The 24,653-nt window shown below is 37.6% G+C and overlaps 1 protein-coding gene across 7 annotated transcripts in view; it reads right to left on the bottom strand.

Annotated features, from left to right (window-relative positions):
• The window catches only part of MYO6 (myosin VI), a 157,902-nt gene that overhangs the window by 66,467 nt on the left and 66,782 nt on the right, over positions 1-24,653 (bottom strand). For all 7 annotated transcript variants that reach the window (XR_011258550.1, XM_069598030.1, XM_069598032.1 and 4 more), the window contains 8 exons: positions 23,213-23,286; positions 20,069-20,198; positions 17,861-17,966; positions 13,839-13,894; positions 11,213-11,310; positions 10,714-10,878; positions 6,525-6,605; positions 3,693-3,873 (listed from right to left, as the gene is read on the bottom strand). Coding sequence is in view for 6 of the 7 variants with exons in the window: in XM_069598030.1 (XP_069454131.1) it covers positions 3,693-3,873; positions 6,525-6,605; positions 10,714-10,878; positions 11,213-11,310; positions 13,839-13,894; positions 17,861-17,966; positions 20,069-20,198; positions 23,213-23,286 (891 nt within the window). In the remaining variant the exon portion in view is untranslated. The remainder of the gene's footprint in view (positions 1-3,692; positions 3,874-6,524; positions 6,606-10,713; positions 10,879-11,212; positions 11,311-13,838; positions 13,895-17,860; positions 17,967-20,068; positions 20,199-23,212; positions 23,287-24,653) is intronic.

Genomic DNA, 24,653 nt, shown 5'->3' with positions numbered 1-24,653 from the left:
AATATAAGCAGTCATTTCTCAAAAAAAAAGATACACAAATGGCCAATAAAATCATGAAAAAATGCTCGGCAACTTGATCCATCAGGAAAATGCAAATAAAAACCACAATGAGGCAGCACTTTGCATGCACTAGAGTGGTGAGAATGTAAAACGGTTCAGTTACTTTGAAAATCAATTCCTCAAAAGGTTAAATACAGAATTACCATGTGACTCTGCAATTCCACTCCTAGGCATACAGACAGAGGAATGGAAATATACACGCACACACAAGTCTGCACATGGATGCTTACAGTAGCAGTATTCATAATAGCCAAAGGTTGAAGCAACCCAGAAGTTCCTCAAATGACAAATGGATAAGCAAAATGCAGTATATATCCATGCAATGAAACATTAGTCAGCAAAAAAAGGAACAGTGCACTGACAGATGTTTAAACATACATGAGCCTGCTAAGCACTATGCTAAGTGAAAGGAACTAGTCACAGAAGAGCCCATGTTGTTTGATTTCATTTATATGAAACACCCAGTTGACAGAGACAATGTAGAACAAGGGCTGCCTAAAGGCTAGGTATTCATTCGGGAGGGCTGGGGAGTAACTAAGGAAGGGTATGGAGTTCCTTCTGGAGTGATGACAATGTTCTAAAACTGATTAGTGTGATTATTGTGCAACTCAATACAAATTATGTTTCAATAAAGCGGAACAAAACAATAAGGGAAGAGGAATACTTAGAAGATATATTAAACCTTTAATTCCAGGAAAATAAAATTACTACTAATTTCTAGTTTGTACACACATACACATGATCTAAAATTATATAACTCAAAAAATTTACCACCAATAACCAATCAATTCATCTCAATGCTGCTTTTTTTTTTTAACTATTTTGAAAAGTTTCTTATATACATTCAGGAATTGTAGTTTATGCTAGTAAATTAAACTTTTTAAAACATTTAACGTTTCAAAAAGGCAAAAAACCCCACAAATACTATAAAATAATGTAAGGCTTTCATGTCACGCCTTCTAAAAATGAACTTCTTTGAACAATTTTTTACACTTGTTCTTATAATAATGTATATTTCATTATGTGGAATTTTAAAAACATAGGAAGTCCCAATAGGTATTTTTTGCATTTCCATCAAGTAAAAACTTCTAAATAGCAGTGGGAGCTGTCTACATATTTACTAAAGAATAAATTTTCTGATTAAATAATTACAAAATATCCAGAGCTTTTTCAAATTGCAAAGTCATGCCAAAATTGAGCTCTCTGGGACAGGAAAAAATAAATTGTAATTAGAAAGAAATCATCTGAATCTATAGGAAGGATTATAGGAATGATAAAGATTAATATAATAAAATCTTAGCTATTAAAATAAAAATGACTAAGTTTATTAATCCTTTTGATTTATTGCCTCATTCCAATCTGCTCTGCTTTCTGCTCATTTTCCCGTCGACAGAAGGAAGTTTGAGAAGAAAAATAAAAGACAATGTAAATATCTACTAAGTGCCTTTTGACAATTAAATGCTTTTCTTTTTTTTTTTTCGGTCATTTTTTATTTTTATTTATTTATTTTTTAATGCTTTTCAACTAACTAGATCCACATTCATGATTCTCTGTGTGTACCTGTATGTCCTACCCCAAGGTAATTACATGAGGCGTGTGAACACGCCACCTATCACTTCAAACAAACAAAGTGTGAATTAATTAAATATTTTTGGATATTATAAATACTTGGAATTCCTACATGCTCCCTTGGTATAATGATGCCACAGAGCAAATGAAAATGTACTAACATTCATTACATTTTCAAATCCCTCAAAAAAAACCTAATATAAATTTTAATGCATACTAAGTATACACCTGATATTGCCTGGTTTTTCTTTTTGCTTGTTTCATTTTAAACTGGGATTAATCAGTATTTTTATTTTACTCATGCATTAAAAACAGAGGTTACTACATGGCAGGCATAAGTATTTGCATCATTCTACAAATATTCAACTCATTTATTCCTCTTTATGACAGGAGGTTGGACCTGGTATTTATTATTCCCACTTTACAGGTGAGGAAGCCGAGACCCCGAGAGGTTAAGCCCCTGCCCCAGGTCACACAGGCAGGTAACCCATGGTGCACAGACTAGACAACGTACCCTTACACACCACACTGTCCCCTGATGCTGAGGTCACAGACGCACAGACACTCAGCCTGAAAGCCAGTAAGACTGTCGACGTCCACCTGCTCAGGACGCTCAGTGACAGAGGGCAATGAGGGGCAGTTATCACACACGCTGGAGTCAGTCGCATGCGAGGAGAACCAGCTCTCATACCTACAACTTCACTAGTGACCATACTACTCAAACTTGTCAAAAGTCCTACTTCTGTAAAACAGAGATAATATCCTCTATCTCATTATCTTTATTAAGTTCAGATTATGCCTATGATGTTTATAATGAAACACAATATATGAAGGGTCTTACACGTAGCAGACACATCCATTTCTTTATGTTCTTCCTTCCTCTGGTGCCCCTCCTTATATGCAAACTACTGCTAAGGTAACTGTACTTTAAAAACACTTCCCTCGTGGATTATCTCATTACTTTATGAGTGAAAAAGTCAAGGTTTACAAAGCTTCTGGGATCTAACACTAAAGCCCACGTTACTGATCGCTGTGTTACATGGTGCGTTTGGTTTTTTGTAAAACAATGTATGTATGCAGGAATCAACAATCTTTTCCTCTAAAGTATGAGGTTTTAGGCTTTGCCAGCCACGCAGTCTTTGTCACAACTACCCAGCTCTGCCACTGCAGCATGAAAGCTCACACGGATAAGACATAAATAAATGTCTTTATGTGTTCTAATAAAACTTTATTTACAAAACAAAAACAGGCAGCTAGTCAGATTTGACCATGAGCCAACCCCCGCATTCATGGATCAAACTTAAGATCATACAAAGAGTTAGCTGCTCAGTCATGTCCGACTGCTTGCAACCCCATGGACTGTAGCCCGCCAGGCTCCTCTGTCCATGGACATCTCCAGGCAAGAATACTGGAGTGAGTAGCCATTCCTTTCTTCAGGGGATCTGCCCAACCCAGGGGCTGAATCTGGGTCTTCTGCATTGCAAGCAGATTTCTTTACCATCTGAGCCACCAGGGAAGCCTTGGTATTTACAGAGACTGAAACAATATGGTTGAAAAGTTGTATCATGAAGGCATTTAAATGCTTTTTCAATGTGTATCAAGCTTAACTTGTTTTCATTTCCGATAATAATGTATATGGGCTTTTATGTACTCAATGATCCTAACTAACTAATCCAAGTTTAGATCAGTGAACCAGAAAAATATCAAAATACCTTAAAAGATAGCAGAGGATTATTCTGTTCACTTATTGGAAAAGATTATCATCAGTCCAAATATGACCCTAGTAGTCAGTTACTTATCCTTCATAAAATGAATTCCTCATCAGTATCACTGATTTATTCAAAAACAAAGCTCACAATAACCAAAAATGCAGCATCCTTCGGCTGCAAGTTTCATCATGTGACACAATATAGTCTGGAAATGTAGGGGCTTAACAAACTAGCACACAGAGTCAAAATACATATGCAATTACATGACAGAACTTCAAATTTTACTTCTTTTTAAAACAAAACAAAAAGATCACACACACACACACACACACACACACACACACACAAAACAACCTGAAGTGCTGCCAGCTTCCTCAAAATCAATATTCCCAAGGTGCAGGACACCAGCTACTACCCGGAACAGATCAAGCTTTTCTTCATCATCCAAGCCAATCTTTTTCATGGCTGTGCACATTCTAATAAAATCACCATGGTCATCCAACAAAGGATCTTTCAAGGAACCTGCCTTAAGATGCTACAAAACAAGAAGACATCAATTAATTGTGGTCTATATTGCTTAAGTATCACCAACACAACTACACAAGGTCTACTAATGCACTACGTAACATGCAAAAATAAAATGTGTCAATCAGAAAACTTTAGTGTTTCAACACATTCAAAAACTGAATGACTGGGCAAAGTGTACACAGGATCTATATATTATTTCTCTCAATGATGTGTGAATCTAGACCTATCTCCATGAAAATTTCAATCAAAAATGGAGTGAGATGTTTTCCAATTTAATTACAGTTTTAACTCTAAAGATATTATAGAAAAATATAAATTGAGTGAAAATGAAATATAATTGAGTGAAAATATCAGTGGTTGAATCAACATAAAACCAAAGATCAAAAAGAACTGAAGTTTTTAAAACCTGTAATAAAAGTTTAAATCTGAGCTGTACCAGTATTCAAAAGCAGTGAACAGTGGAAAGGCTAAAAACAGTTTTCATGGCCTGGGAATTAATTTTTAAGCCTGTATCTGTTAGTATATATGAGGTAAACTGTATTAGTAAGCATTATGCTTATGCTAAGAATTCACGCAATGACTGAAAACATTTCAGAAAAAATGGAAGAGAAAATTTGCTTTCTTTCTTAAAAGAATGTTCATCTACTGTATTCTTTACTAGAACCTATAATAAACTCAGAAAAAGGAAGAAGAAAAGTCAGCCCTGCAGAAACCAGAAGGAGGGAAAACAAAGTTACTGGACACAGAGAGACTGGACTAGCAATTTTCCAGAACTTGAGAATGAACAAGCAAAATTAAACATGAGGTAACAGTGTCGGAATTAACTGGCCATTCTAGACATCCCAAGGAGAGTTCTTTTTTCCTCCGGGTTGCCAATTGCTTCCCAGCTAAAGCTGTAACTGCCTTTCCACAGTCTTTAAAATGTTTAATTATGCATGTGTAAAATTTCTGGAAAATTTCTAGACAAAAATTTAATTTTATTCTTCAAAGAAGCAAACAACAACATGCAGCCAAATTTAAAAGAAAACACATATCATGCAGAATTTTTAGTCTTGCAGTTGATCAGTTATTTCACTTGAAAACTGTTTCTAATCAAATGTCCATGAATATATTGCTGTTATAGCAGACTAAAAATACTGCATTCTCCTAAAAATTACACACAGCTTAAAGACACGCCAATGGAACTAGGCAAAGAATTCTGAATAGTCAAAATGATCACCTCATCCTCCTGATACAGAAAACAATAAAAAGTAATTTAAACATATTAAATCCATTAGTCACTTACATATTTTTATATATAAACTCAATAATGTGAATAAGATTCTTAACAATGTATGGTGACTCTAGAACCAGAAAGTGAACACTTTCTTCTTAGGAGAGTACAAAGAGTGCAATATTCTTTGGAAAGTGAAATAGCAGTCTTCTTTCCTCTCCACTCAGTCTTTCCCACACCAAAAGATTAAATATATGTGTATCTGTGTTTTTTCCCTTTGGGATAGCAGCAATATCCCACCAGGGAATGTCCCAATTATCTTAATGTAAGTAATACAATTTCTGTATTTCAATGGTACCTTGTAAAAATACAGATTATCATAACAAAAGAGAATACTATAATAAATAACATCATTTCTTAAAGTCTCTACCATGGATGTTTACAATTTATAATCCAGACATCTGTATGTAAAATAACAAAATATCAATTTAAACAAACATTAACTGCAGACTCATCTGTTTAGAATTCAAAATAATGTGGATTTTTGTTTTCTATTCTTTTTTATGAATATACTAAAGATATAATTCTCACTATCTTGAAAGTAGTCACAAACATCTAACTCCTCAAATGCATCTAACTCAAATGCAGAGACATTAAAAACTGAATATAATAAAATTTTGTTCAATTACACACTCAACACAAATCTTTTTAAAAAATTAATAAAGACAATATGAACTAGTCCCTGTAATTAATCCTGACTTAGTATCTCGTAATTCAAGCTGCCTGAGTAGCTATACCTTTATACCACTTACCACTTACACATTGTATCTTAAAATTTATAAAGGTTGTAGATTTTTAGATTAAGGATTTCTTTCTTTTAAAGTAATACTTAATGGTATAATTATATCTAATTAATCCTAGAAATACAATAATTTAGTAAAAGTTACATATAAAACTAAACTTTTCATAATAAATCACAGAAACATGCTGCTTTAAAGAGAAATATCACAATAATACATAAGAACTAGTTCACAACAATGCTCACTCTTTGTGGACATCAAAGCTTCTTTCAGCTCTGACACAGATAATAAATTATAAAGAACATATTTTATATTTAATCCTAATGGTTAATATGAGAGTAAGTTTCAAAACTGTTAGCAAAGGATGATTTTTTAGGCAATTTGATACCCTCATGTTTGGAAAATAACAGGGAAAGAAGTGCATTGAGGTCCCACCAAGAAGACTCAGAACCTGCAGCTTCTAGAGATAGCAAAAGAGGAATAAAGCGTTTCATGGCGAGAGAGGCGTGAATGACTATGTAGGTCTTTTACGCATAGGCTTAAAGCAAGAAATCTTACTTGGGTTTCAAAATAAAAACAGAATGTATCTTTCAGCACAATTTTTTTGCATTAAAGATTATAATCTGTTTTAAAAGCCTACTTTACCTCAGGAGTTTTTCGGTTCTGTAAAATCTGTTTGTCAGTTTCTTTGTTAGCAAAGTATCTAGTGCAGCCTCGGTTTAAATACTGTGACAAAGAGATTTAAAACAGAATTAACAATATGATCCACAGGAAAATAACACAGAGGAAAACGCAATCTATCCAACAGTGCTAACCATTTCTAAACATAACCTGAGCATCATTCAATTTCTCAATTAAAATCAATACTTCTGTATATCATAAACACTTTACTTCTATTAGTCAAACCAGGGATGGTGAAACTCTGAATCTGAAAGTTGAATTAAATGATTAGCAGAAAAAAAACAGTACCATAAAGCTTTCCTACTTTTAAAAGGGAGCAATTTTAAATCTTTACAAGATATGACCTAAATATGCAAAAAGTCTGAGTAATATTTGAGTAATATTTTAAATTCTGAATAATTAACAAATAATTAAGTTTCTTAATTTCTGGTTTTTACAATCAGTCCTTCAAAACATGCCTTTCATAGTGACTGACAGTTAACACTAACTGTACATAAATTACATTTGCTTTATGAACCTTCACAGGTATTCAAATAACAATTTCAGCTTTTATCTCAATGATTTACTTCCCTGCCCAGAAGTTTTTTAAGATTAAGTGCTTTGAAAGCACAGAACAAGGGAAGCAACTGAAAAGAAAATAATATACTGGTCTTCAGCAGAATCTACCACCCACATTCAACAGGTGGGGGCTGTTCAGAAGGAAGGGCACAGGGCACAGGATGAGAAAGTTTTTTAAACATCTCAGCTTTTCTTAAATCAGGTCACTAGGATTCTACTCTCCCATGACAATGAATTCCAAGATTATACAGATATCAAGAAAAAAATCAGTAAATTCAATGACTTAGGGATAAATTAATACTGAAGATAATCAATGCATTATCTCCCCCCATTATAGTGAAATATTAAAATACAGTTAAAACCAGAAAATAATATCCAATGAACTTTTCTTTGCAGACTAAAATCTTGAGGGAAAGAATAAAATAAAAGGGATAATACTGGTAAGCATTTTCAACTGACTTTTAAAACAGAGCTCTTTTATTTAGCAGGATAATAACAGCTTAACTGTATGGACCCAAAACAAATGTTTTCTTTGCTAGCAAGAGTTTAATCCACCTACTGCAACTGTTTTTTATCAAATACTAGGTTTCTGGACAGATGGACTTAATAGTAAAACCTAAGGACAATACTTGTTTCTTCTAACTTTTCTGTAACTAAAAAGCTGTAACTATTCTAGTCACCCATTCTCATTCTGTCCAAGCCTTATTTATATTCAAAGATCCTCGCATGACTATAATGAATGCTTCCATGGAACATGTGCAAAAATACTTCAAAATTTTGAATAATGCAAGCATTTTTAACCTTTTATTTTCTAAAATACATGTGTAGTTAATATGGATGGTTTTGAGCAGCTGTAATGCTACAATTTTTTATACACTAACTTGGACAGAGTCACTAATTTGTATACAGCAGTGACAAACAAATCTGGGGGCGGGGGGAAGTGTTCACCCTGCTGCAGTTTCTCCTCTGTCTTTACAACTTTATCCCCGAGTTATAACTGGAGGCCTAAACTAAACCAGAGAAAAACCTGATGAAGTGACCAAGACTCGAAGTCCCTCTAAGGCGGAATAATTTGGCGGAAGGGATACAGAGGTGCATGTCCGCCTGCCAGAGACGAATGTCCAAGACGGCAGATGTTTTTAGGTAAAAGCTAAGGCTGTTCCTCTAGTTTTCCCCTTATCACCAAAAGGACTCCCTTGTAAGAGGAAATCATGCCCCTAGCTCACTGCACAGGGACAGGAAACTCCTACCTGATAAAGCATTTCAGAGGCTGCCCTCTTAGGATGGCTGTCCTCGTGCCAGGAAAGACTACATTCTGAGACACAGGAACTACATTCCCAAGCCCCCAAGTAGAAAGAAACGCTATGTTAAGACAGCAGGCATGTCACTTTATCCTTAACTCAGTGTTGGCAAAGCCACATCAACATTATTAAATTCCATGTGAGTCATATTAATTTATAGTCCTTTTCTAAAAATCACTCTAGAGAAACGCATCTTCTACTGTCATGAAGATACCGTGGGCAACTAACCCAATTCCAATTAATTTGGTGAGTTCTAGAGAAGGTTAAAGGCTTCCCTCATAGCTCAGTCTGTAAAGAATCTGCCTGCAATGCAGGAGACCTGGGTTCAATTCCTGGGTCGGAGGATGCCCTGGAGAAGGAAATGGCAACCCACTCTAGTATTTTTGCCTGGAGAATCCGATGGTCAGAGAAGCCAGGAGGGCTAGAGTCCGTGGGGTCACAAGAGTCGGACATGACTTGGTGACTACATCACCACCACCACCACCACCGGAGAAGGTTGAACACTGCAGAACTACCTACATAGACGCAGTTATAAAGCATTTTAAAACAACAGAGTTTTTAGATGTCCAAATATACATTAAAAGAAATTGACTGAAGTAATAAAGAGAAGCCAGGCTGCACACACACACACAGAACAATAATTAAATATAAATGTGTGTCATGATTCTCAAGTGGAGGACCACTGGCCAAAAAGGACGACGAGAATCACCTGGAGAACTTTATACGGTCTGCACTTCCGACTTGCACTCCACAACTGTCACGTCCCAAATAGGGACGCCATTTTCCAGCCGAGAACTTGTAAATTACACTAACCACTCCCAGTGACCTCTTCCTGAAACTGAACACTGACTTGCGATCCTTGGCTTTCCTGACTTCCTCATGCTTCTCTCCCAGCTCCACTTGGGCTTCCTGTCTTAGACAGCTCGTCTACTCATCCACTTTACCTCTAGAGTCTGGATCCTGGCACATGCTGTTCTACACTGTGCAGTCTCTCTGCACAATCTCATCTCCTCACTCTCACAGTTCTAACTATCATCAGCGTACTGACATCTCACAAACCTGTCCCCACAGCTCTGACCCGATCTTATCCCACCCAACAGTCTTCTGAACAGCTCCACTTGGATATTCCACAGACTCCAAAGCTGGACACATCCTACACACCACCAATCTTCCTTCTGGCCCCAACATGGTATTTATAGCCACTCAGTTATCCTAATCAAATCCTGGAAAATAATTTCAGACTCCTCCTTCTCCTTACCTAATTCAGTCTCCGAGTCATGTCAATTTTACCTCCTGTTTCACATATCCCCTCCTCAGTAACCCTGCCATCGCTAAACCAAACTCAGGCACTGAGTAACTGCTATGTTGCCTACAGGTCCCCAGCTCACTGGCCCACGGCTGCAATCTCTATCCATCCCCTCTCCTCTACCACCCCACCCCACCTCCCGCTTAAAGCTACCTTCCATATTAACCCTGAAGTTAACTACAGACCTGATATCCAACTTTCTACTTAACACCCTTCAACCACTCTTTACTAACTACAGAAAAAAGACCAAACTCTCTAGCTTCAACTCCCATCCTTCCTGTCCTTCACTTCAAGCTATTTCCTGCTTTTCTTTATCTTTTTGCATCTACCAGGAATACCCTTTGCATGTTTCCTCCTCTAGTTAATACCTGAAAATCCCTCAGGATTCTGATCAAGCATCAGTTGTTCCAGTAAGGTTTTTTCCAAAATGATCAGCTTCCTATGCATCTCTCTTACTCATCCAACAGATCAGTCAAAAGTGTGTGCATGTTTTCCACCAGTTTCTAAATTGCTCAGAAGCAGGAACTGGGTATCATTTATCTTTTTAACTATGTCACAATCCTGGTACCCAAAGGGTAAGCAATAAGTATTTGTTGAAATGAATTTAGGAAGGCAAGTAGGAATCTTTTATTAATATTAATTCAGTGGTCAAACTTTTTTTTTGTAAGTAAGTCAAAGGTAACTGTAAAGCTAGCATTACAGAACTATTATAAACTACTTACTGAAGATAAGTTGATAACCAATTGCTATAATTGGTTTAGCATCTTTCCTTCTACCTATTCCATTACGTATCTTCTCATATAGTGTTATAAACTGAGCAATAAACCTCCATACAGATCCACTTATTACAGAAGTCATTCTATCCCAATATACTGAACTTAAGGTAAGTTATGTGCAACTAGACATCAAAATCCACTGAAATAAGTTTTAGAATAGAAGACAATTCAATTTGCAAAAACTGTATGAAATTTCTTTTCATCCAACCTACCCGAAAATTATCTGGAGAGCTCAAATGAAGTCTTTCCCTAATATCTTCAGAAGCACCGGCACACAACCTATAAAAGATATGATAATTCCTTTCCTCTTTGCCTTGAACACAGATCCTAGATTTCTCTAGAAGATAATGTGAAACAAATCCTCCAACAACTGAACTCTAGAAAACAAAACAGAGAGAAATTACGGTTTTGCATCTGAAGTCTTAAAGTATAACCTACCAGTGTTAAACTATCTTTCCTAATAACCATTTGTCTATCAAAGAGGTTGCAATATTTATCAAATAAAGGGGAAAAACAGATAACTATTAATAAATACAAGCTTTAGAATTTACAGAGATCACAGTGAACATATATATTCTCCCAAATATCTAACAGAGAAAAATTTTAATATATTTGCCATAAGTTCAAGTACACTACCAATTCTATTAAGACCTTTTGCTTTTTCTAAAAACACTTCCCAAATATATTAACCCAAAACTCACTCTCACTTACCTTTTCATTGAAATGTATTTCTACGAATTTCCCAAATCGACTACTATTATTGTTGCGAACAGTCTTTGCATTTCCAAAAGCTTCTAAGAGTGGATTAGCTATTAAAAAAGAAATGAAAATATGCCATAAAAATTAACATGAAGGAAAATTACAAAGCAATATACATACTGTTTCCATTTATTAATAAATACATATAACTAGAAAAATATTCTCAAAAAACTAACATGAATGAATTCACTTGTAATGTCAAATCCCACAAATATTTCTTGACTCCCCTTATGTCAGGCCCTATTAAAGTACAAGAGATGAAAAATTTATTTAAAATTTATCAAAAGAAAATGTAAGTATTATGGCAAAGATGAAATTTTCAAAAGTCATTAGATTACAAAATTTATAACTCAACTTTAAAAATTACTCCCTAAATATTTTTATAGTTTCCACATCAGCCCTACACAAGCAGAAAACAGCAGACCTCCTATGATAAAATACAGGCAAAATGTTATTAACCTACTTTTAAATACATATATTAACATAACCTCCAGATTTAACATTTTTACATGCACATCCAACAAAACCTAACAAAGTCAGTTTATAGAACTGCCTACAAAAGGTGCTCAGAAGAAGAATTTTTGAAATCCCAATGAACCCAATTTCAATTGTCTTCATTTTATAATGCCTCTCTCACACACACACACACACACACACACACACTCTACATTACTGAAAGAGTACTAGAGTCCACTCTTGTGCGTACCACAGTCTCAACTATAATTATACCAGACTAGGGTCACCCTTGCTCACACACTCCTTCACCAATCTCATAAACTGCTTCATTTGTTTATTGCTCGAATATTTCTTATGAAGTAGTCTAAAGTCCATTTCTCTCTGTCTGTCCACAGTAGAAAGCGTAACTAGTCTCCAAATCCATTTAAAGATCACTCCCAGGTTGCTTCACTTGCTAAAGTAAGTAAGAAAGTACTAAAACTGAAAGCAATGTTAGCATGTACACGTCACCTCAAGAGTTCTAGGGTCCTGCCAGTTAACATACACTATCCTCCATAAGGGGCTGGAGAAAAATGTGCAATAACCCTTTCCATTGGTCCTCAACTACAGCCTGTCACACAGCACACAGAGTGTTCTCATGACAGAAACTAGGCTTATATGCAATTCACAAGTGAATCTGCGCCTCACATCATCAAGTGAGAATATTAGTTAGTATTTCATTAAATTAATCCCTAATTTGTTTTTATCTACTCATCCAATTTTAAATGACAATTCTCTCACTCAAGGAACTTTACTGTGATTATACTTTCGTGTGCCACCATACCTCAGTGAGAACTGTACATAAAATTAGAAAATTATTTACGTCAAGAAATATGAAAAATCTTATTATGTAAACTTTAAAATGTTTATTAGAGTAGAATTTATATTCATGTACATGGATATTTTACATAATTGTGGAAAAGTTTATGTAACTTTTGCCTGCCATGATCTAGCAAAATGCATGAAGGCTCCTGACAAATCTTTGTTCAACTGAAATTTTTTTTTTTTTTTAATGTCAGGAGTATTAAAAAGAGCACTTAGTAGATTATGCAATTAAGATGTCTGTCTTCATGTCCCTTCTCCACAAGTGATGAGCTATTTACTCTTCAGAAAGTCACTTAGACTCTTTTTACCTTAGTTTCTCACCTGTGGAGCAGGGATAAAACATTACCTACCTCGTATTCTGTGAAGATATAAGTTAGGTAACCCATTTTAAGCAAATCAGATAACACCTAATGCATCCCACACATGCCAATACCATCATCATCATTAAATACCGAGTGTCTGGTAGGAAAAAGTGAGGAAGTGGTGAGGGACGTGTCAAGGAGGCCTGAAACACCTCAAAGAACTACAAGAAGGCCAACGTGACTAAAGCGTGAGGATTCACAGGAAAATGACTCAATCAGACCAGAAGAGGCAGGTACCTGGCCACCAAAAGCAAGGTAGGTTTAACCCTGAGAGACATAAGAAGCCAATAAAGAGCTTAGAGCAAAACAGACCATTCCAGCTTCCACACAGAGAACAGATTACAGGAGGGGAGACCAGAGAGGATCCCATGCTGCCGGAGGCTCCTGCAGACTTGCCTGGACCAGCAGTGTCCAAATGGGGTACGGGAAGACTGTCTAAGGGGTGTACAGACACTGACTGCTTAAGGAAATCAATATACAGACTCTTGCCTTCCAAGTGTACGCTTTTGTTAAAATGATTTCCCCCAGCACCTCCATTCCAAGTAACTCTCCCCTTTTCTCCTTTACTAAAACAAGGTCAGCAACACACACAGGAGGCCAGAAGCCTTCGTGCATTCCTTTCACTCATTCACAGCTCCATAAAAGACGGTGCGCATGCCGCGTATCAGGCGCTATTCCAGGGATTCTGAGTCTATAAGATCTCCGCCCTCTTAGTGTGTACATGGGGTCAGGGAAAAACGACATTAAATAAATGACGAGATAAAAACGGAGCAAAGATTTGTAAGAGATTGGAGTCTTCTGGATCTCTGTGAGAACATTCCAGACCACTTAGAGGGTTCTTCTTAGTTAATTTCATACATAACAATAAAAAATAAGAATTTAAAAAGTTCTATCACCTTCAACAATTCTATCATCAATATCTTGACCAGTTCCATAGGATTCAGTCAGATATCTGTTTAAAATACAGGATTAAAAAAAAAAGTTAGATGACAGTGATATTGCATGTACTATATTGCTTAAAACAATTTTTTTCTTTATATATTTTATTGAAGTACAGTTGATTTACAATGATTCCAGCGCATAGCAAGGTGATTCAGTTATCCATATACACATATTATTTTTGCGATTATTTTCCATTATAGGTTATTACAAGATATTGACTAGAGTTCCCTTTGCTATAAAGTCAACCTTTGTTGCTTGTTCCATATCTGTTTTTTTTAATTAGAAATCTAGCATTCTAGTCATACTGTCAAACAAGGGATCAAACTGTCATAAATTTTTTAGGCAAAAATTCGTAAGTTTTCTGAAATACATATATTATTTACATATATACTTCTATAAAAGCTTTTTTACTACACTTGCTAAAGACTTGAGAAAGAACAGCAAAAGAAAAACAAGAAGAGGTGGAAAAACGGAAGACATAAACTAAATGAAATGGGAGCACTGAATATGAAACGGAAAAAGTGAAACGAGCTAGATTAAAATGATATATCACCATACAATACAGTTGTTTTTAAACACGGCTGCTTATTAGAAACATATCTGGGGCTCTGGAGAAAAGAGAGGCGATATCTAGGCATTTGTATTTTTCAAAAAATTCCAAGATAATTCTGCCATGTATCTGGATTTTAAAAAGTGATTACAGGCTTTTCTATTAAATCATAGTTCTGGTGACATAGAGTTCTATTATTTTTCTGTTGACCAATCATAATACAAATAGTACTGAGTGAGTAACAGTTGCATAATCACAACAGTAAAAGATGTTTATCAGTTTTCACAATCAATAGCCAGACAAAAAATAAAAACTAATTATAACTGCAAGTCATAATGGGAACATGACTAACCTAACATTATAAAATAATTATACACAATTCGGGGGAGTCAAGCAGAGTGATGCTGTAAGTGGAAGTGTATACAGGCACGTTTCCATCTGCCCAGCCAGTCTGTCTTTCGGGTGGTACATTTAATCTATTTACATTTAAGGTAATTCTCAGTACCTATGATCCTATTACTGTTTCTTTAAGTGTTTGTGGTTTATTTTCTGTAGGTCTTTTCCTTGCCTGTTTCCTGCCTAGAGAAGTTCCTTTAGCTTTGTGGTAAAGCTCGTTTAGTGATGCTGAATTCTCTTAACTTTTGCTTCTCTGGAAAGCTTTTGATTTCCCCATCAAATCTGAAGGAGAGTCTTGCCGGGAGAGCATTCTTGGTTGCAGGATCTTCCCTTCATCACGTTAAATGTATCATGCCATTCCTTTCTGGTTTGTAGAGTTTCTGTTGAGAAATCACCTGACAGCCTATGGGAGTTCCCTTGTATGCTATTTGCTATTCTTCCCTTGGTGCTTCTAATATTTTGTCTTTAACTTTTGTCAGTTTGATTACTATGTGTTTATCCTACCTGGGACTCTCTTTGGGTTCCTCGACTTGGTTGACTATTTCCTTTCCCATGTTGGGGAAATTTTCAGCTATTATGTCTTCAAATATTTTCTCAGGTCCTTTGTCTCTTCTCCTTCTGGGACCCCTATAATGTGAATGTTGTTGTCTTTAAGGTTGCCCCAGAGGTCTCTTAGGCTCTCTTTTCTTCTTTTCATTCTTTTTCCTATCTTCTGTTTTCTGGCAGTGACTTCCATCATTCTGTCTTCCAGGTCACTTATCCATTCTTCCGCCTCAGCTATTCTGTTACTGACTCCTTCTAGTGTATTACCTATCTGTTTGTTTGTTCTTCTAGGTCTTTGGTAGCCATTTCTTGGATCTTCTCCACTGTTTTCCCAAGATCCTGGATCATCGTCACTATCATTATTCTGAATTCTCTTCCCGGAAGGTTGCCTAGCTCCCCTTCATTTAGTTGTTTTTCTGGGCTTTTATCCTGTCCCTTCACCTGGAACACAACTTTCTTCTTTTTCATCCTGTAATGTGGTCTTTGTTTTAGCTGCTGTGTGACTGTGGTTCTTCTTGCTTCTTCTGTCTCCCTCTGATGGAGGAAGCTAAGAGGCTTGTGTAAGCCTCCTGATTGGAGGGAATGGTGAGGGGAGAAGCTGGGTCTTGCTCTGATGGGCAGGGCCTTACTCAGTAAAGCTTTAATCCAACTATCTGCTGATGGATGGAGTTACACTCCCTCCCTGACAGCCGAAGGAGACCCAGCCCTGGGGTCTATGGACTTTAGAGCAGGGTTAATGGTAACCTCTAAGAGGGCTTATGCTATGGGGGACCTTCCAGGACTGCGGCTGTCAATGCTCCTGATTCTGTGATGAGCCCCTGCCGACTGACACCTCCACAGGAGACCCTCCAACACTAGCAGGTAGTTTTGGTTCAATCTCCCCTGGGGTCACTGCTCCTTTCCTCTGGGTCTTGGTGCATGCAAGACTTTGTGCCCTCAAAGACTAAAGTCTCTGTGTGCCGCAGTCCCATGGAAGTCCTATAATCAAATCCCGCTGGCCTTCAAGGTCAGATTCCCTGGGGAGTCCTGGTCTCTTTGTCAGGTCCCCAGGCTGGGTAGCCTGACATGGGGTTGAGAACTTTCACAACAGTGGGAGAACTTCTTCGGTGTTGTTTTTCTCCAGTCTGTGGGTCACCCACCTGGCAGGAACGGGATTTTATTTTCTTGCGATTGTGCTCCTCCCACCGTCTCACTGTGGCTTCTTGTCTTTGGACATAGGGCGTCTCTTTCAGTGGGTTCCAGTGTCCTTCTGCCTGCCGATGGTTTTTCAACAGCTAGTTGCAAGTTTGGTGCCCTTGCAGGAGGAGATGAGTGTATGTCCCTCTATACTGCCATCTTGAACTGGCAGCCTATATTCTAATTTTAATATTATTTAACACATCTAACATTGAAACCTGAATCATGTACTGGAATGGCTCATTTACTATTACAGATTTGTATTTAAATGTACCTAGTATTCTATTATAGCTTTTCTGATATTTAAAATCCTATTTGGATGGTCTTTGACATCTAAATCAGCATTATTTTTTTAGAACTTTTTGGGAACATTCTGATTTTAACCAACTATTGTATCTGAAATATTTTATACATTACACATAGAAATATTTATCTTTGACGCTGGGAGGAGGGTTGTGGGGAGGTAGAAGCAAGAAGTTCAGTCATCATAAACTTGAGGTAAAAAATTATTCTGACCACTCTAGTTGCAGGAATATTGAAAACAGAATGCAATGGTTGGGTTTTGAAGGAATGGTTGGAGATTTCCCTTTGCCTAATCAGCACTGGTCTCCTCTAGGATCCTCCTGAGAATAACATATCAGAGCTAGATTTCAAAAATTTCCAGCTTAGCTTCCACATAAGGTGCCTGTTTTTGTAACAGAAACAGAGCCCACTGTTTCAAACTATGTCATAAAGCATGCAAAATACGCAAGGTTAATCTGGTCAAATATCAAGGAGATCTTTGTTAACTCTTTGTTCATATCATGTTCAAGGCAACACTATTCACAAGAGTCAAGAGATGGAAGCAACTCCAGTGCCCGCTGATGAGTGAATGGATAAACAAGATGTGATATATCAACATGACAGAATATTACTTCTTAAAAATGAGGAAAATGCTAACACATGCCTCAACATGGATGAACTTTGAGGACATCGTGCTAATGGGGGAAAACCAGTCACAGAAAAACAAAAAGTTGTACATTTCACCTATATGAGGTGTCCAGAGTAGTCAAAATCAAAAAGGCAGGAAGTAAGAACAGTGGTTGCCTGGTAGGTCAGGGGGTAACGCAGAGTTGTTTAAAGGGTATAGGATTTTAGTTTTGCAAGATGAAAAGTTCTGGAGATTGGCTGAACAACAATGTGAATATACTTAGCACTACTGAACTGTACACTTAGAAACAGTTAAAATGGTAAACTTTATGTTGTATATTTTTTTACCACAACTAAAAATAACTTGTTCAAAACATTTTAGGTCAGCTAAATATTCCTCACCTTAGAACAAATTTTGTATTTTCTGTTTTGCCAGCTCCTGATTCTCCAGATACAATGATGGACTGACTCATCTTGAGCACCTTCATGTCTCGAAAAGCCTTATCAGCTGGAGTCAAAATAATACCACACTGTTAGTGATGAACAAAGTATAAAAATTTCCAAATGACAGAAAGTCCATTTACTAACAAAAAACACTGTGCTGAAAGAAATTATAAATGTGTTTACAGTTACCAAAATGTTTAAATAAAATCATTTAAAAGTATTCAAAACATCTCTACAAGTGTATACTTTAAATGTTCTCTATAATTATCCTGACAGCTAAGTGATATGAAGTCCAAATAAACAACTCTTATATTTGCACTAGAATGTCTCCATATTATGAGCAGTGGCTCAGTTTTTCCTAATACCAGAACATATTTTCAGAGAGACGAAAAATGCTCACTATACGTAACTAATGACATCCCCAGAGAATTAAACAAAAAGTAACAAGCTACCAATTAAGAAATCTGGCAGCCAAAATTTCTGCTGGAGAAAAAAAGAAAACACAATTGCACAACAGATCTGTAGTGTTTTTTTCTTCCCCCTCCTGTAATTCTATCATTAAACATAGACATCTTGCAGAATTTACCAACATTTCATAAAAAGGCAAAATTAACTGCTTTCAATTGTTTAGATATGCCATTATTTATGTATACAATTTTTAACTGTCTTCATTATCCTCCAACAATTTAAGCTATATCTTTTGGACTTTGCAGACAAGATGACCACAATTTGATTCTGTTAAAGTGGACTAAATTAAATTGAATTAAAAATGAGGTCCTGACAAGTTGAGCCCTATATGGCAGCTATTTCTCACCCCAAGCAGGTGCTACCCGTACCAGTGAAGAAGGCTCTACAGATGGCTTTTTCTCTAAGGACCCAATGCAAACTCACGCAAGCGTGTTCACACCCCTTTGACCAATTCATCAGCAATCTGTTTCACCCAATTCTGTGGAACTGTCGTAAACACTTTTTTAGTAGTAAGCAGCTACATTTTAAACATGTAACTCTGTCTAGTGATGAACTTGCTCACCATTTCTCCAGCTGGTAGAACGCATGCAGATGCCCATCCGAGCATCAGAGAGCCAGCTGCACTGGGCTGAGTGAGTGAGTGAGTGAGTGAAGTCGCTCAGTCGTGTCCGACTCTTTGCAACCCCGTGGACTACTCGGCTCCTCCGTCCATGGGATTCTCCAGGCAAGAATATTGGAGTGGGCCGTGGACTACTAGGCTCCTCCGTCCATGGGATTCTCCAGGCAAGAATATTGGAGTGGGTTGCCATTTCCTTCTCAGGGGATCTTCCCGACCCAGGGATCAAACCCAGGTCTCCCGCATTGGAGGCAGACGCTTTAACCTCTGAGCCACCAGGGAAGCCCCATATTCACTCTGCCTAGCAGCACCCAGAACATGTGCAGTCAGATCTGGAGGTGAAGCCCAGTCAAGCCAAAACACAGGTACGAAGAGAAACTAACTGCGCTAAACACCTGAACCAAAACGTGTCACAATTTAACTGCTGGTTATGTCTGAATTCCAAGGCTTAGGTAGCATCTCTGTACTTGTAGCCACCAGCTACGGGGGATGCCTCTCAAGCACCTCTACCTCTGCTCTTCAGAGCTAAAGTGCCTCGAGATGAGAGACAGAGCCCAAGAAAGGCGAAGACCGACGCTGCTGCCATTCCATGCAGATTCTCCAGAGATATGAAACATGTGTCACTGTCCCGTCCTTTACAATTTAAGATGCCCTGATGAGGGATAAAGCATGGAAGGTGTTTGTTCTCACATCCCCCTTCTAGCTGAGGTAAACACTCACAAGCAAGGGTAAGAGCAAATGGTCTGGGCCTCTGTCTTAGTTGTAGAAGGAGGACACTTTAAAGATGGAGTCAAACAAAAACATTAGGTCACATTTTATTACGACCCACTTTCAACTGGATAGACACACTTAAGAGAACACAGGCATTTAACAAAGGTCATGAGGTACAACCACCCCATGAGTCGGCAGCCAAAGTATTCCTCCCCACCCGGTGTGAGCGACACGCTCCTAACACAGTGACACAGTCAGGTGTACACAGGCCTTCACACAGTCGATTCACGGCATCTTTTACTAATCCAAAAGAAAAACTGAATGAGTGTGTACAACTGAAATAAAAATTAAGATATAACGAAATTACTTACCAATTGCAAACACATGGGGTGGCATCGTCCCAAGAGATTTTCCTTGGTACGACTTTATTGTATCTGAAGAATAGATTTTAGGTATGTCAAAGTATGGGTTCACTGCAATCAGAATGTTGGCCACATAGGTCTAAATGGGAAAAGCGTAAACATTAAACTTTCCAATTATTATTTTCATTTAAAATCAAACAAAGCTCATAAAAGAAAGAACATACAGCAAGTAGACACCCCCAATTCTCTCTGTAACTAGAAATACCAAATTTGCATTTCTGGCCCTAAACATTCCTGATCTCTATTGGACTCCTATTTCTTCAACACTTAATAAATATTTACATCTTCTTATCCCATAGGCATCTAAAACTCGCCACATCCAAAATCAAAATCACCTCTCTTGACCTTCCTTTGCATCAAAGGAAACACACTCCCTTCCACCCGCCCTCACAGGTTCAAGACACCACCACCAGATCCGCATGGGCAGAGCTGAGCCCCTGCTCCTCCGTCTCAGACATCTTCTGCTGACTCCACTTACAACATCTGCTCTATCCCTACAGCCTGCATGTTGCTTATTTGTATTCCTTGTCTAGACTACTTTCTTCACTGAAGAGTGTAACACAGCTACTAAGGAGTATAGCATAGCTCATGGAACCCTTGAGGCCTGTACCCATCACTGAAAACCTAGGACTGATTTGGCTCTGCAGTGACCACTTGGTCCCAGACTTTTGCAAAACACCATTTGCTAACTACTGCCTAGAATACTGAAGGGCTAAATGTTTGATGAGCAATGAAGCTTGCTTTCAAATCTGAAATTTCATCGTGGCTTCAAAAGACTGAAAAAAAAAAAATGCCACCAATAGGATTTATAAAATTCTTTGTGGGTAGAAAGAGAGTTGTGATTTAGCAATTGGTTGTGGTTTGCAGACCAAACTAGGGCATAGAAGACCATATTTTTTTCTCTTCTGCTTCTAGCTGTGGAAGGGAAATGATGTGGAAACCCCAAACTCTCAGCCTGCTAATCTAAAATTCAGTGAATGCTCTCAAACCTGTTTCCTGGGGTGGGGTGAAAAGTAAATTCCAGTTAATAATCTTTCCATGGAAAACAAAAGACTTTAGTAACCAAGGAAAATGTTAAATGTCTATGGGAGAATGGTGGCAATTCTGGTCAATGAGAAGTATAAAAATATCCACCTCAAACTATTCTGAACTGCTTCACTCTCTTACATATGTTACAGTAATGACCATTCTGTTTGTGTGTTGCTGGTATTTAATGGTTTTATAACTAAAAGGCATAACTGGCTAGGCAAAAACCTACCAGTTAACGGCTTTCATTAACTTTGAAAACACTGGTTTTCCAAACAAGGGCTGATGATGCTAAACAGCCACTGCCTAACAGAGGTTGTACACCCAACTGCATACACGTCTTAGGAAAAGAAGGCCAGAACAAATAGAAATAATCTTAAAATTCTCCAGAGTGATGCAGACTCACACATGAGGAACAAAAACTTAAAATTTCACAAATAAGTAATTATTTCTATCAGGTATGTGATTCAAGCAGAGACTTGTTGATCAAATGTAGTGCTAATCTTCTTACGGAAGTACAATGAATTCTGCATGTAAACCTTCAGTTATCAGTGGCCACGGTCAGCAAGTAGAACATCACCGCTGCATAGGAAACATTAATGGACCAGTGAAAATTCTAGGGTGAGAAGTTTATGTATAATCATCCCAAATAAAAACCAACTATCTCAGTGTTTTGTTGAGTAAGATGATTCTGTAAAGGTAGTTTAAAATGTGTAAACTTCAAGAAAAAGATATTAAAACAATTAAAATTTGCTCAGGTAAGTAAAACTGATTCACTACCACCAAGTAATGTAGACATGTAAAGAAAAACTAGTGGCCAGTTCCTCCTGAAAGATGGTTACAGCTATATCAACTTTTACGGACCTATTACAAGTTAAACTGCTTTAACAAACAAACTTTAAAAACTATTATTTTAGTACCTAAAACATTTAGCACACATTTGATACTCAACATTAGTCTGCTGATTAATGAATTTTGCTTCCAAATATATTTGTAAGTAAGAATAGCCATATCTATATTAACCTAAATATACTATTTAGTTGAATTTGGGGGAAAAAAAAAAAGAGAAAAGGAAAGACTTAATACTATGTATAAGTGAAGATAAATTCTTTTGGAAAAGACTAACTAGATTAGTTCTATTTCCCAGCTGTCACTGCTTGGACAGATGGCAGAGACTAAAGGTAATTTAGTCAGAATTAAGTAAGTACAATTAGGCAAACTGATAGTGATATAAAAAATTAAGAACGTCATTTGATCTAGGAAGTGTCAAAGAAGCCATGTGTTTTCTTCTTTCAAAAATAATGAAGAGTCCCATCTTTATAACAGGAGAACTACAGCAGGGTAATTTATCTCCAGCCAACAAAGGAACCTATAACTAGAATAAAACCTCATACATGCCCAGTGAATCATGATCATTAAAACATACCATTTAAGCATTCATCTGAATGCTTTGGTGCAAACTCTATTTAATACACTAGAAGCACTGTCTTTCATTTTTAAATATCTGGGCTTTTAAGGAAAGTTCTCTCTGTGGAATCAAATATTGCAACTATTCAGGCTCATAGTCAGCATTTCCGTGTTCCTGAAATTTCCTCACATACTGCCTTCTATTCTAATTTACATTTTCTGTCATCCAAGTTTTTAATCTCATTGTGTATGCCTTAAGTCTGACTTAAATGTTTGCAGAACAATGTGGAAAGTGCATTAATTAAACACATCTATAGATATATGCCAAAAATTTAAAAATCAAAGTTCAAAATAATTAATGCTTTTTTAAATAACCAAATTGGATAGATTTAAGGCTGAAAAATATTAGATGATGCCCTGAATTCATTATTTCATTCCACAAATATTTCTTAAGTACCGTGTACCATGCCTGGTCTAAGCTCTGGAATTAAGAGCACTAGATTATGAAAAAATTGTCATCCTCATGGAGCTCAGGCTCCATTCAACAGGCTCAGGTCAAGTGTGATCTCCTGGTAAGAAAATTTCAAGCTCAATAAAATCAAACAGCAGCATGTAAAATAATAACCCCCACAAAACTTAAACCACAGGTAAAATACTTACATAAATTCTGTCTTTACTGTATCGAACTTTGATGTTATGGAGTAGTGTGGCTTCATTTAAATACATTAATGAACCTGAGATGGAAATTTTGTAAATCATTAGATATCTGAAGGAAAAAGGCAAAATAAAACAATGCCATCTTAATCTGAATCACTCAGACTCAAGCTAAAATTCACCTGTTAGGTTAGGTTTAATTCCATCTTTTCCCTGGTACCTGTAAACTCCAGAAGCCGATTTAAAATATATCTAGCTTACATACATGTTATAATGATATTTTTGAACAAACTTTCAGCTAGAGGAGTGTCTCCAGTGAGTATCATGTGAATACACAGTGAGGAGGGCTTCGCTGGTTGCTCAGCTAGCAAAGAATCCGCCTGCAATGCAGGAGACCCTGGTTCGATCCCTGGGTCGGGAAGAACCCCTGGAGAAGGGATAGGCTACCCACTCCAGTGATCTTGGGCGTTCCTGGTGTCTCAGTCGATAAGGAACCTGCGGCAAGCCAGTCCAGTTTTCTTGCCTGGAGAACTCCCATGGACAGAGGAGCCTGGCAGGCTACAGTCCACAGAGTTGCAGAGTCGGGCGTGACTGAGCGACTAAGCACACACACGCAGTAATGAAGTTTGGCTAAAAAAGCAGGCACCACTCAAGTGGAAAGACAGCACTACTTCAGACAGTGCTGATTCTTAACAATATTTACTGTTTGTTTACAGGGCGGCACCAGGTCTTGGGTGTGGCCTGCTGGATCTCGTTCCCTGACCAGGGGTAGAGCCCCGGCTTCCTGCACTGGGAAGTGACCCTCAGCCACGGACCACCAGGGAAGTCACAGACAGTGCTGAGTTTACACATTTCTGACACAACAAAGATTAGTGGATGACACTAATCCAATATGATGCTTAGAATTTTACAGAAAATAAAAAAGATGAAATTTCAGAATGTGAAGGCAACAGGTCACTCAGTCAGTGCCTTACAACTGATATGACAAAATAAGAATCCTGGAGAAATTATGTGTGTCTTAAACTAGAACAGCAGCATCGGGGTCGAAATCCTGGTTTTCTGACGTCTGTTCCACCAACACTCTGAAACACTCGATTCTCCCAGCCTGATTTACTGCCCCAGCCCACAGCTGGCTGAGCTCCATTTTCACGTTTCCACCACACACTCAGGCAGGCAAGCCCACTCTTACCCCACTCACTCCGCTTCCATCATCTGCACCACCACTCCCCACTCATCTGTTCTGCAAGCCGAGTGGATACGAGGACCCTCCTCTCCCCTTCCTTGCTCTGAACTCACTTCCAAGTCCTTCAGTTCAGTTCAGTCACTCAGTCGTGCCCGACTCTTTGCGACCCCATGAATCTCAGCACGCCAGGCCTCCCTGTCCATCACCATCTCCCGGAGTTCACTCAGACTCACGTCCATCGAGTTAGTGATGCCATCCAGCCAT

This window comes from Ovis canadensis, chromosome 8 (assembly GCF_042477335.2).
Source record: "Ovis canadensis isolate MfBH-ARS-UI-01 breed Bighorn chromosome 8, ARS-UI_OviCan_v2, whole genome shotgun sequence".
In the NCBI taxonomy this organism is placed as follows: domain Eukaryota; kingdom Metazoa; phylum Chordata; class Mammalia; order Artiodactyla; family Bovidae; genus Ovis; species Ovis canadensis.
This window is presented reverse-complemented; position numbering and strand designations above follow the sequence as displayed.